The sequence below is a fragment of the Erpetoichthys calabaricus genome, chromosome 14 (assembly GCF_900747795.2).
Source record: "Erpetoichthys calabaricus chromosome 14, fErpCal1.3, whole genome shotgun sequence".
NCBI lineage: Eukaryota > Metazoa > Chordata > Cladistia > Polypteriformes > Polypteridae > Erpetoichthys > Erpetoichthys calabaricus.
In genome coordinates, this window is record NC_041407.2 from 80,546,607 (window position 1) to 80,564,490 (window position 17,884).

At 39.1% G+C, this 17,884-nt stretch overlaps 1 protein-coding gene across 1 annotated transcript in view; it reads right to left on the bottom strand.

Annotated features, from left to right (window-relative positions):
• Positions 1-7,055: 7,055 nt before the first annotated feature.
• Positions 7,056-17,884, bottom strand: part of LOC114665041 (XK-related protein 8-like) — a 32,117-nt gene continuing 21,288 nt past the window's right edge. The window contains exon 3 of the mRNA XM_028819411.2: positions 7,056-14,867. Coding sequence (XP_028675244.1) covers positions 14,131-14,867 — 737 coding nt within the window. The 3' untranslated portion in view covers positions 7,056-14,130. The remainder of the gene's footprint in view (positions 14,868-17,884) is intronic.

Genomic DNA, 17,884 nt, shown 5'->3' on the forward strand with positions numbered 1-17,884 from the left:
CTTTTCACAGCTCAGGATGATTTCATGTATAAAATACACGATTAACTCGATGAATAGCCTACTTAGGATTCTACGCTGTGATCGCTTGTGAATTTTGCCCAATGTGGTCAACCAAGTCCCCTGGCAAGCCTCGCACGCTCCCACGTAAGCTTAACTGGACTGCTGATCGGGGACAAGAAAAGGCCCGATCACGCTGGACCAGTGGCGGAGCTACATTTATGGGACCCTGAAGTTTGATCTGTTATATAAGGAAGTGCACTAAATGTTTATATTAAATATGTTTAGAACGTAACATTCTTAATTTTTTTAGCCTACACGATATTTTAATAATCTTTTAACTATTATTTTGTACCGAATTTCATCCATCCTTCCATTTTCCAACCCGCTGAATCCGAACACAGGGTCACGGGGGTCTGTTGGAGCCAATCCCAGCCAACACAGGGCACAAGGCAGGAACCAATCCCGGGCAAGGTGCCAACCCACCGCAGACCGAATTTCACTATGTTATTATTATTTTTAAAAAAAACCCTTCTCTTCTGGGGTTGTGAAGCTTAAGCTTCATTAGTTACATAGTAGATCCGCCCCCGCGTTGGACCACTTTGATTTGCACATGTTTGCGACACTCTGTATGTAATACATTACATACTCAAATGAGAAATAGTCCATCTTTTGAACAAGTTCTCATGATACAATGCAGACTTTGTAAGGCGCCCAAACGCGGAGCCTACCACAGCCGGTTCTATTCAATAAGGGCGCGCACAAAAAGGCTACCTTCAAAAGGGCGACCTCAATTGGGCGCGGAGAATAAAAGCGCACATAAATAAAAGCGATCTTCAAAAGGGCGACCTCAATTGAGCGCCGAATAAATGCGCGCGCAAATAAAGGAGCGCTTCAAAAAGATGACCTTCGGAGCGAATTAAATTAATTGTCCTTGATTATGCTAATAGACCGCATCTCGAATATCTACGTGGCCATTGCACATAATCTACAGCTTCAAGTGTAACTTGCTTTCACCTTTTTATACATTCAGTCATTGCCTTAATCTAATTTTCTGTAATTTTGAAAACAATTAAATCTAGAGAGCTTTAGAAATAGTTCGTTAGAAGTAGTTCGTTAGAAGTTCATGCATTAATTAATTGGATGTTTTAATATTCTTGCTTTCACCTTTTTATACGTTCAATCATTGCCTTTATCTAATAAATTTTCTGTAATAATTTTGTTGCGTTTGCCTTTATTCGCTGCGCCCAATTGACGTCACCCTTTTGAAGCACTCCTTTATTTACGCGCGCCTTTATTCGGCGCTCAATTGAGGTCGCCCTTTTGAAGATCGCTTTTATTTATGTGCGCTTTTATTCACCACGCCCAATTGAGGTCTCCCTTTTGAAGGTCGCCTTTATGTGCGCGCCCTTATTGACGGATACCCCACAGCCTGCATTTATCAGCACAGGTGGCGCCTTCCAAGGACTCTCTAAAGAAAAAGGGCAGGCTCACAAATTGGGTGGAGTATCATGTGCAGGCTACAGAAAGTAAGTTTTGAAGTTAAAGGATCGAGGATCTGCGTGCTAACATAAGGATTGTCCAGTACAGATTTAAAGAAACGTCCCCAGCACTCGGCTCTACTGTAAAGAACAGGAAAAAGTAAAACTCAATAAATGGGCAACTTGATCAAACCAGCTTAAGGGTCACAGGGGTCGGGGCTGGGGGCTTGTGATCTATCAGTCATCCTAAGGTCAAGTTAAAGCCCCAAGTTAACCTCAACTGCATGTCTTCAGGACATGAGAGAAGTGCAGCTATCTGAAGCAGTGCTAAGCACAGTGCCACCATTTGTACAAATCGACAGACATTATTAAGTTACATAATCTGTTAATCACACTGAAACCCATTCTGTATCAAAAACCCATCTAATATGCTTATAAACATGTTCCACAATTGCAAGATTGCCCCCCATTTAGATGATGCCAGATTTAGAAATTAACCCCCCCCCAGTGTAATTTTTGCTATGCAAAATCCAAATATCCATCCATCCATTATCCAACCCGCTATATCCTAACTACACGGTCACGGGGGTCTGTTGGAGCCAATCCCAGCCAACACAGAGCGCAAGGCAGGAAACAAACCCTAGGCAGGGCGCCAGCCCACCGTAGGGCACACACTAGGGACAATTTAGAATCGCCAATGCACGTAACCTGCATGTCTTTGGACTGCGCAGACATGGGGAGAACATGCAAACTCCATGAAGGGAGGACCTGGGAAGTGAACCCAGGTCTCCTTACTGCGAGGCAGCACTACCCACTGCGCCACTGTACCACCCCAAATATCAATCCTATATGGTAAATGATCAGAGTTAAAGGCAAATGCCAGGTAATATGGGAAACGTCTCTTATATAGGCTTCCCTTTGTGAAGCTTATCCATTTGTGAAAACCCTTTAATAAGTGAATTTTTGTAACCCAAACACATAATTACCATTAATTTCAAATGAAATAATTTTTAAATGTTCCCTCACCTCAAGAAATGACCCCCATTTAAGCTCAAATAGCACCAGAATAGCTACAAATAAACAAATTTCCTTTAATAAAATAAATCGTGAAAACAACTCCTAATAAGACTTTTTCCTAAATTAAATATTTTTAACAAAACTGCTTCACTTCAAGTTTCACACTGACAGAAATGGCCTCTTCAGCTTTTCCAGTTCTTTTCCAGTCTTTTTTGGTTTGTGTCATAAACCAATACGTGTTTGAGTCTTCATGTGTGTTTGGGACACCCGTATGTTTGTTAGTGCTGGTGACCATGAGTCCCTGTGTGGAGTACTGAGGGGTGATCGGCTTGGGGCAGAAGTGGATAAATGCCTATGTGGAATATTACAGAGCGTCACTCATATGTAGTTGTGTAAATAGGATCTGTGTGTGTTTGTGTTAATCTTAAGGTAAAAGAGCAGACCAACCTAATATCGAACATGCAGAGTCTCCTTTCTCGGTAATACACATGAGATGCACAATTTTATTAAATGACTTCCTATGTAAGCCTAAGTTTTTGTAAAGCAGTTGTTCGTAGTTCAGAAAGAGAGGAGTTTATTTCAAATATCCAGCTTAAGTGCTAATTGTCTCACTTCTTACAACTCCTGTCCCAAGTTACACAAGCACACCTCAGCCTCACTAGCATCCTGACTCTAATGGCAGAAGTGTATGAGGTCTGAAAGCTCATTTTGGAGACGAGAAATTTCATTGTAAAGAAAGGCAGAGTTGTTCAAGAGAAATGATGACCAAGCCACCAAGATTAGCGTCATAATATCTGTAAGAAGTTGGGGGTCAGTTTAAGAATGTCCCGACTTATGGATGACACTTCAAGTAACACAAGAAATGGGCTGCCTGGAAAATACTAAACATCTAGCAGTACCAAAACATTTTGGTGTTCACTGTTTTTTGCTTTTGTTTCATGGCACTAAAGCCACTGTTTTTAAAAATAAAAAAAAAAAACCCTCACTCTGCTCCTCTCCATTTGAGCTACATACAGTATAACACATGGATTAATGTGCAACTTTTCTCCAGCCTAGTTATGGTGTTCTGTCTAATTGCCTGAGGTTATAGAAAGGGTGCAGGGCTGAACTCTATAGTACCTGACAGTAGGGTGAGAGTATGGGATTGAAGGCATTCTGTTAAGGTGTACATAATAAAAAGTATAAGGGGGAGAATTTGTCACCCTTCAACCCTCCTGTGACAAAACAACCAGGAATGCAAAAACAGAAAATCACAAAAAGGAATCGGAGGTCAAAAACGTAATGACAAAGCTGTTGATCTGTCTTCATCTTCGGCTCAAGTTCTGCTGCGGTCAGTGCCCCAGCTCCCTGATTAGGTGGCCCTGCCTCCTAAGGTTCCTCATACAAGAGACAGGGCTGATGGGGATGGGGGTGGGGGGTGGGGGGGGAGCACTAATATATGCTAAAGAAATACAGAAATAATAATAAGTTAGATAATAGAAGCACAGGTTTTAGAAAACCACAAGGTTGAACCAACTGTATTTATGGTTCCAGTAACTGTCACAAAGTGCTTTAGATGTGCCCTACAGTGCCTTACACGTAGGGCACTTCCATCACACCACCCTTCTTTTAGGTGAAGGGCACTAAACTGCTAAGATTGACAGTTTAAACTTTTTTTTGTGTGTAGTCATGTGATTAGCTCTATGTGAGGCACATGACCAATGACACTAAACATGCAGGAAAGGATGTTGTGAGAGCTGCTGCTTTACCCCAAGATTTCATGCACATGATATCACACTTTAATATGTCATATGGAGCATAGCTGATTAAAACCTCTGGCATAATTTGGAGTAATAAGTACAGTGGATTACAGTTATCTTGGCTTGAACGTGAGTGAAGTTTATATCTAGCGCCGGAGTGCTGCGCCATACAATCATTTTTTGTTTGTTTTTACTGTCCGTAGGACTATATATATATATATATATATAATATAATATATATATTGTGATAGATGCCCGGACACCACCAGCCGGAGACCACATCTTTATAAAAAGCACACGTTTATTTTCCATTAATAAACACAGTGTCACACAGCACACAATGCACAAAGCAATAATCACCACTGATTCTCTCTTTCTCAGTCCTTGGCCGCCTCTACTCTCCTCCTGGGAGCTTCGTCCTACTCCCACTCCCGACTCTGGCTCCCTGATTGTAAGAAGGCGGCCCCTTTTATTCCTGCCCGTATGTGCTCCAGGTGATTGATGACGTCCATCCGGCAGCACTTCCTGGTGTGGCAGAAGTGCTGCCCTTTGCCCCGGAAGCACTCCGGGCATCCCTGGCAGGTTCCTCCGCCATCTTGCCGAGTGTGGCGGAAGTAACAATATCCGGGTCCCACGAGGTTTAACGCACCCTCTGGTGGTGGCCACGGGTCCCAACGAGTTCAAATCTTTGCTCTCTTTTCCCGTGGTCCTTTCCTGCACCATGACGGTTTTGCCCTCGTGGCTCGGAAGCTATTCCCACCACCTTCCGGTCCTTTTAAGCGTCCCGGCCAGGTAATAACCCTGGCCATCTGCGACAATATATATAATGATATATATATTTTAATATATAATGATATATTATGATATATTATAATATATTATGATATATATATTATAATAAAAAAAAGAAGCTCTGAACTGCACAATAAAAAAAATTATGGGATAGCCCTTATCTCGCATGTAAGTGAAAACACCTTGTACTGACGGGACACTTTCACATACGTTCGAGATAGTTAGATTAGAAACATTACAAAAGTGCACTTCGGGTATCCCGTATACATATGTGAAAACATCTTGTTTGTAAATGAAGGTATCCTGAACATTAAAACATCTTTTGTGTACGTAAAACTATCGTATCACTTACTTATATGACATCTCGTTCGTACATGAAAATATCTCGTATGTACATAAAAGTATCCTGTACATACAATATATTTTCAAGTACGTACAGAATAGCGATTATCCCATAATTTTTTCACTCTGTGGTTCGGAGCTTCCATAGATTTTAAACTACAGCGCAAAAAAGCTGCCACAATTTGCACGTGCATTCGGGGCCACCTCACCTTTGATGCGATTTGTACTGAAATCGATGAGTACACACTTCATAACCCTGGATTATCTGAAAACTGCAACCGGTTTATCAATTTCAAAGAGGTAAATCTGTCTTCCTACGATACAAGACGTCCAGTCGAAAAACTGTTCAGTTATGGAAGCCTTGGACTTGGCTCAATTTCTGTTTTCAAAGACAGCTTCTTATATGTGATATAATAAAGGCTTCACATGTTTCAAAGAATCATCTTCTTCTTTCGGCTGCTCCCGTTAGGGGTTGCCACAGCGGATCATCTTTTAATATAAATACATACAATAGGTCCCTGATATTTTGGAAGCCTTGATCTAGTATTTCCACTTAAATAAAAACCTAAGTACCTACACAAAACTTAATTTGATGGTAAAAAATAAGAAACCTATCACCTAACATTGAAAGTTTCATAATTGCATAGTATTACACAAGTGTCAATTTTAAATTAATTGCGTTTAATATACAAAAGGTGAGGACACCTTTTATGTGCCAGAGTTCATCAGTGCTTATTTAATTTAAGACCAATAGCTAAAAAAATATATTTATTTATTGCTTTGCTATGATACTGAAAAGTGCTAAAATTACTATTGTGCTCGTCTGTGAGTGCACATTCAATTCCAGATGGGTCCACAAACGTGCTGCATTAATTTAAAGGACTTGCTTGCTGAATATTTTTGAAATTGTCATACTTGTTTGTAAAGTAATAAAAGTAATATCATATATAATATGATGCAGTACTAAAAAGTAATATTTCTGAATACTTTATTTTTTTAAGCAATATGTAATTTTTAATATATTTTTAAAAGTAATTTACAACTTTACTAACTTTAAGCTCAGACATATACAGGTGGTTGAGCCTATTGTGTCCTAGATAACCGACTGTCTGTCCAGCAGATGGCAGTTTGTGAGACTCAAGGAACTGGAGCCCCTCACTGAGCAGTCCGGTCTTCTTTCTTTCTTTTGTAAAAAGCCTAATTATCCTACAGGACAAATAAAAATCTATTTACCCAACACTGTTTGTAGCAGAGGTGCAAAATATTTCATATTAAGCTTAAGGTGCCTCTGCAAGGAACAATTCCTTCTCGTCACACTTTTGTAAATTGGTTTGATAGATTTCAGGCTTCTGGCAGTGTGTAGGCCATTTTTGTAGGACCATCGAGAAATGCCCTAAAATACTGAAAGGGTGAGACAGATTATAGAGTGGAGTCCTCAGCATTTAGCACAACATCAGTTGGTAGCACTAAATAACTCAGACCAGTAAATAAACAGCAGTCTTTTATTAATTTCTGACTACAACATTTCTTCCCTAACTGAATCCAACCATTCAAAGTCCTTTCAAAAATCTTCACATCTTTGTGCCACACCCACTCTATGAAATAAAAAAAGATTTTGACACAAATTAAAAGGGTCAGGTCAAGTTTATTGTCGTAAATGAAATTCATTTGATCCATTCAGAATAAGTTTATTTTTTTTTATTTTTGGTAAATGTAGATGGTTGTCTTGGAAGGCACAATTTTAAAAGTTTCTGCCAATGCATTTTCAAAGAGAACAGTTCTCTCACACACACACACACACACACCTATAACCACATGTAATTATTGTATGTTTTTATTTGCATGCCCGTATAAGTTACACTTGTTTAAAAACAGCACTGACATTAATTTTAAGCTTTGTTTCAATTGTTTAAAGTCCAATTCATTCCTTTGTTTGTTTGTACATTCATGTTCTTTGATCTTATTCAGATCAGAGCTCCATGGCCACATAAACCAAACCGAGAAGGTGTAAGCCTTGAGTGTGAGGAGTGTGAAATCAGGGGCTACAAGATGACATGACAGTTTATATCCACAGGCAGCTAGACTTGTGGATGATTCCCGTCCATTACGTCTTCTCCTCACAATATGACTTTGTTGGCACATCAGTCCAGCTAGTAATTTCAGTACTCTGTTCACCTTTTGAATTATAATTATCTGTATTACATGCTGGTTTATTTTTTTGGATTATATGCTTGTCTCCCTATCTGATTTATATATTTACATAATAATATTTGCACTATATATGTTTGCATTGCATGTTGGTATTTATTGTGTTTTCTTTATCTATTGTCTGTTGACTATTGGAAGGGTTAACTGTAATGTTTTGTGTTTAATTTGTGTAGCGTGTGGTCGGCAGAGCATGCAGAGTAAGAGTTTCATTGTACAGTCTGACTGACGGCTTTCTCTGCATATGACAATTGTAACAGTAATGGGTTACTTTTTTCTCTTTATCAAAGACCACACATTTCCTCCTCTTAGGTAACTCACTGTACATGATCTAATTGTACCCGGCAACTAATAAGCTTCCCCAGAATGCATTTTGGTACTTGGTATGTAACATGAACCTTTGCTATCTATTTAAAATATAAATAATTCACTACAAAGGAGGAGGCCTTCAGTTACAACTGTTTAGTTGAGTAACCACTAGCAAACCTTCCAGCAGCCTTGTTGCCATAGTGTTGTATTAAAATACAAATATTTAAAAAGATTTTTACAGAACTGTACATGTTTTTTATGCCTCATATTACATAAAATAAGATGACAACCAATGTACATAACATAACATAAAATGAACAACAATAAAATATATGCTGAAAATAAATTACATATTATAATCCTGCCTCTTGGATCAAATAAGATTGCATGAGGTATTGTGTTAAAATAAGCGCATTTTTAAAACCTCTTCTAACAATCAAATACAATGCACTACTTTATATATACACACAGCTGAAAACCAATTCTGCATAATAAATTATACATATATATATAATATATATTTCAGCATAAATCTACCCATATGTTTTCATACACCACTTGTATAATTAATAGCCTTTACAAACCTCTTTTTTTATTTTTCAATGCTATGATGAAATGTTGCGATAAGTGCAGTCCATATTACACCTTGTAAACTTTTTTTTTTTTTTTTTTTTTTTTAAATGTAAATTCAGTTTTAACATTACGTCTTCTTTTAAACAACATTAGCCTTCTAGTCTAAGCAGGCCTCCCAAAATCATTTTACGAAGTGCTCTCATCGAGTCTCCACTTCCTACATCAAGCTAGTTTCAGTTTAACTTGTGATTTTGCTTTTTTTAAAATGTTTTCATGAAGACAATCACCGGGCCTCCACTTTTATTTATATGTTTGCCATAATCAGCCATAATTCTGACTTGTTCCTGATTTTCTTTTCACCTCCTTTTTAATTTACTGTATTTTTAACATAATCAGCTTTCTGTCCTTTACTTAACTCGTCTCTCATCCTCATAGGCTCAATTCACATTTTTAAATCCAACTTTACATTCTGCTTTTTACAGCTCTTGTATCGCAAAACTGATTAAAGTTCTCCATTGCCATCTAATTGCTACATGAAGCGCCTGTATGGGGGCTTCGCACACACACACACGCACACACACACACACACACACAGCAGTGCTGGTAGATAATCTCAGTTGCTTTGGCACGACAGCATGCAGTTACTTCAGACAGCATCTAGTTCAAGAAATTATTAGTATAATTTGTTGTCTTGTTTGCAGCCAAAGGAATACTCCCCCCAAAAATAATACATGTATATTTGTGTATATTTTTTTTTATAAGTTGTTTACCTCATGTACTTTGTAGTGATGACCAAAAATACTTTAATCTCATGTCTTCATGCAGAACATGAGAAAAAAAACAAGTTTATGATATAGTGGACAATAATGGTGACATTTGCCATACAACAGCAAACAACGTGAAAAACCACCCCTGGAATAAAGAAAAACTTCTACCATTAATCATGCTGCATAATTCACATGTTTGTTATACATTTGCATTCATTTTTTCTCTAGAATATTAACAGTTACTTCCAGAAAAACCAGCACACATCATTAACAAGATGGCGCATTCCCATAATTCCATGTTTTTGAATTCATTCATTAGTCAAGAGCCCTGTCTTCAGTTCAAAAGCACAGAATTATGGGAATGCGTTTTTCTACCTACGACATACGCTGCTTTTTCCTGAAGTACAGTAAGTGTTAATAATATTTTAGCAAACCATGCATTTGTTTTGTGCATGTTGAGCAGATGACTGAATAATGGACACCTGCATTATTCAACACAAGTAATGTGAAAAGTTTTTTCCTTTTTTCCATGGATGTTTTTCACATCATTTTCTGCTGTACAGCATAGGTCGCCATTATTTTTCATTATACAGTAATCCCTCGCTATATCGCGCTTCGCCTTTCGCGGCTTCACTCCATCGCGGATTTTATATGTAAGCATATTTAAATATATATCGCGGATTTTTTGCTGGTTCGCGGATTTCTGCGGACAATGGGTCTTTTCATTTCTGGTACATGCTTTCTCAGTTGGTTTGCCCAGTTGATTTCATACAAGGGACGCTATTGGCACATGGCTGAGAAGCTACCCAGCTTACTTTTCTCTCTCTCTTGCGCTGACTTTCTCTGATCCTGATGTAGGGGGATTGAGCAGGGGGGCTGTTCGCACACCTAGACGATACGGACTCTCGTCTAAAAGTGCTGAAAGATTATCTTCACGTTGCTGTCTTTTGTGCAGCTGCTTCCTGAAACGACATGCTGCACGGTGCTTTGCATACTTAAAAGCTCGAAGGGCACGTATTGATTTTTGATTGAAAAACAAACTCTGTCTCTCTCTCTCTCTCTCCCTGCTCCTGACGGAGGGGGTGTGAGCTGCCGCCTTCAACAGCTTTGTGCCGCGGTGCTTCGCATACTTAAAAGCCAAACAGCCCTATTGATTTGTTTGCTTTTCTCTATCTCTGTGACATGATCTGCTCCTGATGCGCACTCCTTTGAAGAGGAAGATATGTTTGCATTCTTTTAATTGTGAGACGGAACTGTCATCTCTGTCTTGTCATGGAGCACAGTTTAAACTTTTGAAAAAGAGACAAATGTTTGTTTGCAGTGTTTGAATAACGTTCCTGTCTCTCTACAACCTCCTGTGTTTCTGCGCAAATCTGTGACCCAAGCATGACAATATAAAAATAACCATATAAACATATGGTTTCTACTTCGCGGATTTTATTTCGCGGGTGGCTCTGGAACGCAATCCCCGCGATGGAGGAGGGATTACTGTATCCTAAACGTTTCCCTCTCGTTCAGAGGGAAAACATGAGATTAAATCTTTTTCCGACAAACTACACAGGGTAAGTAAAATATCACGAAACATTACTTTTGGGTGGGGTGTTCCTTTAACAGACTAAAATACTGTATATGGTGTGAGATCCAAATATATACTGGTTTGTATTTTTATGGTTTTCCTTTTGAACAACAAGGGTTGGCCTTTTTAGTTTGAGGCCTTAAATTAGTTGATTTCTGATGAGGAGATGCCTACATTCTGCTAATTTCCACAGTGAAAGGTAATCAGAAATGACCACTTAACATTATATAAAATACCTGAAATAAACTGCCTAAGTTTGAAGAAACCCCACCTCACACTGCTTGGCATTTATAAATGCACAAATAAATTGTATAGGAAATACATTATACCACAAGTACATTTAATGCAGAAATTAACTAGTAATTAAAGTAATGACTACAAGGAACGTCTATAATTTAACTGAAAATTTTAAGAAGACTGTAGCAGCAAAAGATTACCTACTTTGCAGCTTAATGGTTTTTAAAATTACAGTGCATGTCATTCACTAAAGATAAACGGTTGCTGCAACAGATTTAGTGGTGCGGTAGAAGCTGCTTTTCGGTAGAATGTATGTCATCTTCCTTGGTTACAGTCACAGATTGTGTGTATATAGATAGGAAAGGCACTCGAAACAGAATTATAATAGATTCAAAAAGTATTCAGACCCTGTCACTTTCTGCTCAGTTTATGTTGTGGATTTAATTTGAAATGAATAAACAATATTTTTGCCCATCAATCTACACTTAATAACCCATAATGACAAAAACATGTTTTTAGAAAGGTTTGCAAATTTATTAAAAATCAGCTTCTAAAAATCTATCACTAACATAAGTATTCAGACCCTTAATTCAGTACTTTGTAGAAGCCCCTTTGGCAGCAGTTGCAACTTTCAGTCTTCTTGGTTAGTCTCTACATGCTTTGCACACCTGCATCTGAGCAGTTTGTCCTACTCATTTTGGCAGATTCCGCTCAAGCTTCATTAGATTGGATGGGAAGTGTCTGTACACTGCCGTCCTCTGGTCCCTCCACAGATGTTCTATGCACTAAGTGTGAGCTGTGGCCGGGTTACTGAAGGACAGTCAGAAAGTAAATCTACAATACAATTTAAAGAGTGCAGAAAGTGAAGGGGTCTGAATACTTTCTGACTAGATTGAGAGTTTTTCTAAGGTTTTCTTTTTCCCCCCACGTTTTCAGGGTATTTGGAGTGTAGATACGAGCACTACTGCTTGTTTGGATCGCGGCTCTGTTTTTTTTTTTTTTTTTTTAAATAACATTTTTCTTTGTTTCTGTCATTTTTGCCATGCTTCCTTGCTGTGCGTCTGTCTATGTTTTGTTTTGTGTTGCCCTTTTTTTATCCCTGCTCTCTTAACCAGGCCTTTCTCAATTAGGACTTTGAGATGCTGCATTTAATTCAGTTACCTAACAGTCTTGTATACTGTAAGCCACTTGCTACCTCAGCCACTCTGTGCTAGCATTTGTTTGATTTGTGCAACAGTGTCCCTTTGATACTTCTTTTTTTTTAACGACTTTTAATTTATTTTTTGTTATTTAGGATTTTTAATTTTGGATTGTGGTCGCTTCTGACTTAGTAGGCAGTTCTGTTGTAATTATTATTTATTTAATTCAGTTCTTTGTTTTGAACTTGGAAATTTTGGAATTTTGATTTTACATTACCGTATATACTCGAGTATAAGCCTAGGGTGGGAAATGCAGCAGCTACTGGTAAGTTTCAATAATCAAAATAAATACCAATTAAATTACCGTACATTAATTGAAGCATCAGTAGGTTAAATGTTTTTGAGTATTTATTTTAAAGAAAAACAGTAAACTAGCTCTGTAAGTGGAGAAGAGGGTCAACAAGAACAATATGGTCTCTCTTTCGCTCGCTCGCTGCACAGGGAATGCAGAGGGAGAGACTGAACACGTGCGGAAACTATCGGCACACACAAACCGAAAAAGAAACTGGCTTGTTCGTATACGGGACAGCAGGACCTGACTCGAATATAACCCGAGGGTGACGTTTTTCAGCACATTTTGGGCGCTGAAGAACTCGGTTTATATTCGAGTATATATGGTAATTTCATTTAATAAAATTACTGAAAAAGGTTTAGGTCCTTCCATTTCAGTTGTAACTGAAAGGATAAATTCAAGATCACTACGTTTAACCTTTCTGATAATGTGACAAATTTATAGCCATCCAGGGTTGGAGTGGTGCCTCTGAGGTTAGGGATCTGCACCAGCAAGGTTGCCAGGTCGAACCCCGTAAATGCCAGATGTGACTCTACTCTGTTTGGCCCTGAAGTAAGGCCCTTATCCTGCAATTGCCTTTTCCTGGTTATGACGTTAATTTGCATCCAGCCCAGCAAGAAGGTCCTCTAATGTACAGGGATAGCCAGGAGAGGTTGCTGGCAGGATTGACACTTCGGCAACCATAAAAAACCTCATACTGTTCCAGTGTGGTGCTGAGGTGGACCACATTAACTCACCCAAGACAAACAGTAACACCTTGAAGCTTTAAGGAATTGCTGTGGTGATTCTAATAATCACGTATTGCTATTTAACACAATGCATTTATTAAGGTGTCATTGCATAGCAATAAGTCACTAACAGAGGCACTACCCATAGCCCCTACTTTCATGTGCTGTCATTGGTGCTTTAAAAGTCATACTAAGACTAAATAAAGTTCTGATTCAGGTTTTATAACATCACAGTAACTAACAAATATATGTACTGAGGCGTTAGCGTTACCATCAACACCGGGATGCGAGCACACGCTGTATTTGCACGGCTCATGGAATTCCAAAGGGAGGCACATACAATATCGAAGTATAGGAGGTCGGAAACAGAATAACATAATTTTAAGAAAAACAAAGTGCAAGTGGTCACCTTTTAAAGATTCATTTGGTCTATGAACGGTAGACTTTTAGGATGGCTGATATACAGTTAGGAGGTCTTTAACATTAATGCTTAAAAGCAGTGTTTCTCAACTCAATGGCGGGTCGAGAGCTGCAATTTTTTATATTGGAAGTGGATTACGGTGGGTTGAGGCAGTTCTCCATTCCGACAATCATGCTTGGTCCCCCTCCAGCTTTGACAATTTGGACAACCCCCCCCCCCCCCCCCCGGCCGTTGGTCTTTGGTGGGTTATTAAGGCACTTATATATGTCATGACTCTAAAAAGGTTGACAAACATTGCTTTAGAGAATAAGAAGTGAGGTCATCTCTTTGGTGTTTCCTAGGAGCTGCTGAAGTAGATTAGTAACTGGCAGATGGCATTTGAAAGCATTTTCTTCCTCATCAGATGATAGCTTGCAAGGATGCTGGCAAATATTCCAGACCATTAAATGCTGGCATTATACGGTAGTGTTTGAGCTTGATCCATTTACTCTATGATGTTGTGGCTTCTGCGATGAAAAGAAAAATTTATTGGCAAGAGTGTACATTCTTTTGTTTATCATAGTCTGTGGTATTTCAGTTGCAGGAAGTGATCTAAATCCTATAAGGTCATCGATGACATCCTGTTCAGCTTCTGTAACTGGATCCCAGACTGGGGGGTGAAATTTCCAGTAATACAACACCTTAAACATTATCCCCATCAGGTACAGGAAAGGCAAAATCACCATGACTGGCATTACGTAGGCATCAGTAGAAGTAGGGTCTCTGTAAAACCACCATGTGACCAAAAGAATCCCACTGTCCACAGCAATGAAAGTGTGGTAAATAACGCTTCTGCCAAGAGTCCGACCCTTAGCCACGTTAAACCAGCTGAAGTACAGTATGAGCGCCACCATGGCTCTGTAAAGCCACTCTCCAGCTGGACTATCCATGAAATCAGTTTTCTGAATCCCAGCCCAAAACAGCAAGGATGCCCAAAGTAGAAGGAAGTGCAGACCAACATAAGGGGGTAAAACAGACGTGAAGACTGCAACAGCAACAATCCTTGAGGTGATGAGGAGCAAGTTCCACAGAAAGTAAACAAGAGATGAAATGCAGCCCAGATTGTTTTTCTCTGGTAAGAAAGAGCGAAGTGAGCGGTGATAATCCAGCACCATCCATGCGACTGAGAGAAAACTGGCAGTGATGCTGACATCTGCATGAAAACAGAGAAGCTGTCGTCACAAAAAAACTGCAAAGACACACTCAGTTACTTAGTATTTGCATGTATCCAGCCTGATCTGAAACTTGACAATTTTTCCTGTTTTACAGTTTTGCCAGTTTTCAAAAATGGCTGAAGCCAAGGTGTGAGGACATCACTTAAAGTCGGCTCTGTTCCAATAGAGGCAAACACAGTAAATTAAATGTTGTTTGCCTTTTGATGATTTCTTAATTACAAAATGAATACCGGATAAACAAAAATGAGTAATATTTATACAGTGTGAGAGCAATAAAGATTTTTTTATAACATTCTCAGTATATTTTACAACATAAAAGATCTCAAAAGAAAACATCTGCGTTCTATTTTGCAGAACAAAATGGTTTTGTCAGACCAGAGGTCCTCTGGCTCAGCACTTAGATAACCCTGTGGCTGTTGGTTTTCATTCACAGAAATTTTTAACTAGGAGCCTGCAAGCCATGTAATTCTTTTAAGTACACACCTTCTTTATTATTATTATTTTGCAAATAGAAAAAAATGACTAGACTAAAGTGGTATGCAGTGCTGGGCTCTATACAACTCCAACTTTGGACTAAACTGGTTCAGTACAATGATTGATTTTTTAATTAATTGTGCGCTTATAGCTCTTTTCCAGCTACTTGGTGAGGAACCACTTCAACCACCATCAATGTTAGCATCCACCTGGAAGATGCAACTGCAGCCTTTCTTGCACCAGTACGCTCACCACACATAACTATTAGGTTGTAACAGGGTGAGAGAGATTAACAGCCAAAATGAGACAGGGGGTCCAGAATGGTGGGCATTGGGAAACACACTACTCTTTTTTTCAAAAAATGCCAGGGATCCTTTATGACAGATTTTCTCAAACCCCCTATGACTGCAGGTTTTTGTTCCAACCTGTTTTACAGTCAATAATAATAATAATAATAATAATTCATAACATTTGTATAGCACATTTCTCACTACTCAAAGTGTGCCTACAGACAGGGAACCCAAGATCTTCTTCCCACAAGGCAGTAGTGCTACCGCTGTACCACCTGTCAATGAAGTCAATGAGTTATTTGACCTTTAACTGATCTCATTATTTTAATTGGTCTTTTTTCCTTTGTTTTTTTCATATTTAAAAGACATTTAGAAAAATTTCTATTTTTGCTACAGTTTTAAATGCTTAGGCGGAATGGTGGCTTTGAGGCTACGGATCAACGCCAGCAATCTGAAGGAATCCCGTAAATGCCAGAAGTGATTTAACACCACTGGGCCCTTGAGCAAGGCCCGTAACCTGTAATTGCTCCATCCTGGGTATGACGTTAACCTGCATCCAGCCCTGCAAGCAGGTCCTCCAAACTGCTGGGTGAACTTGGGGGATGGTGGCAGGACTGGCACTTGAGCCACCATAAAAAAACCTCACTCACACGGTTCCATTCCATTCCAACTAGTGTGGTGCTGTGGTGTCACCCATTACACGGCTATGCTCGGGTCCTAATTTGGAATCCTGTGGTGGTTTGTCATGTGGTTGGTGTTACAACACACTGTATCAGTACAGGCTCCCAACCTTTAAATGCTTAACTCTCTTTTGTTGTTTTATTATTAACTTTATTTGTGTTGTTCGCTCCTTTAATTGAATCCTAATAATGAAAAATAAAAATGAGTAGTTTAAATGCTTAACTCTCTTTTGTTGTTTTACTATTAATTTAACTTTGTGTTGTTCGCTCATTTAATTGAATCCTAATAATGAAAAATAAAAATGAGTACACACCTGGGTAAATGACACTGAACAATGAAACGCTGCAACTACTTCAGCATCAGACCAACTCATTAGTGATCATTAGTAAATAATGGATTAAATAAGTAGAATACCTGGGAAAGCAGTTAAAGATAAAAGTCTTAAAAACCGAGTTAAAAAAGAAACACTAGATTAAACCTATGCAGCATACATAACTGCTTGGTCCACTCTAATAAAAATCTCAGTTTTGGAATTTCTACATTGACCCAAAAAACACAGAAACTAGAATTAAAAGTAATTAAAGTAGGAGTCTGAGTAAAAACAGAAGGTATCTGAATCAAAATCCTGTAGCCACATGGGGTCTGCAGGACAACAATTTGAGAACCACTCTTTTATGACCTCAGAGACTCAGGACCTCAGGTTTTACATTTCATCCAAAGGATGGCACCAATTTTTAGATCACATTGGCACAATCACTGTACTGGAGCTTTGGGATCCATGTATAGACCAAAGGGTAAGTCCTCCCGATTGTCTCTCTTTCACCTCTTTCAGCAGCAACCCAAGCATTGCTTAGCTTCAGGTGGATTCAAAGTGCACATGTTATGGCTGCTGGCTACACAAGTAATAACTCTTCTTCCCTTTTTTAAATAGGGCAGGGGTAGCCGTCTTCTGGAGCTGTCTAGCTACCTACCTAATAAATAAGCCACATGATTTCATATTCTTTTTAGAAACTTTCTTCTTTATAGTGTTATCCTATCTATATTACTAACCGAGAATGGTAAACCGGATATGGATGCAGGTACATGCCCTTGGACGCAGGAGACATAGTGTGGCGTCTGAAACCATGGAAGCAAAACTGTCTCGGCTCCAAAACCAAACAGCTCAACAACTAACACAACTACAACAACGAGCCCGCGTTGACAAATCTAATGAACGTAAATGCCTACAACGCACGTCTCAAACTGCGGAGGCAAAGCAGGCACGGGTTCAAAACGAAACAGCTCAAGTGACCGAGATACAAACACGCGCCTACCTGGATATAATTAATGAACGCAGGCGCCTACAACGTGCGTCTGAAATGCCGCAAACCAGGCAGACACGGCTCCAAAAAGAAAGAGCTCGACTAACCGAGATACAAAGTGAAACGGAGTCCGCAGTGTTCCACAATGCACCGCAGAATAGTTCAGAAAGAGCTCCGTAGTAACAGTGGGGGGCCCCAGAGTGACACGGGCGAATGCTCCGTATTAAACATACGTCATCCTCACACGTC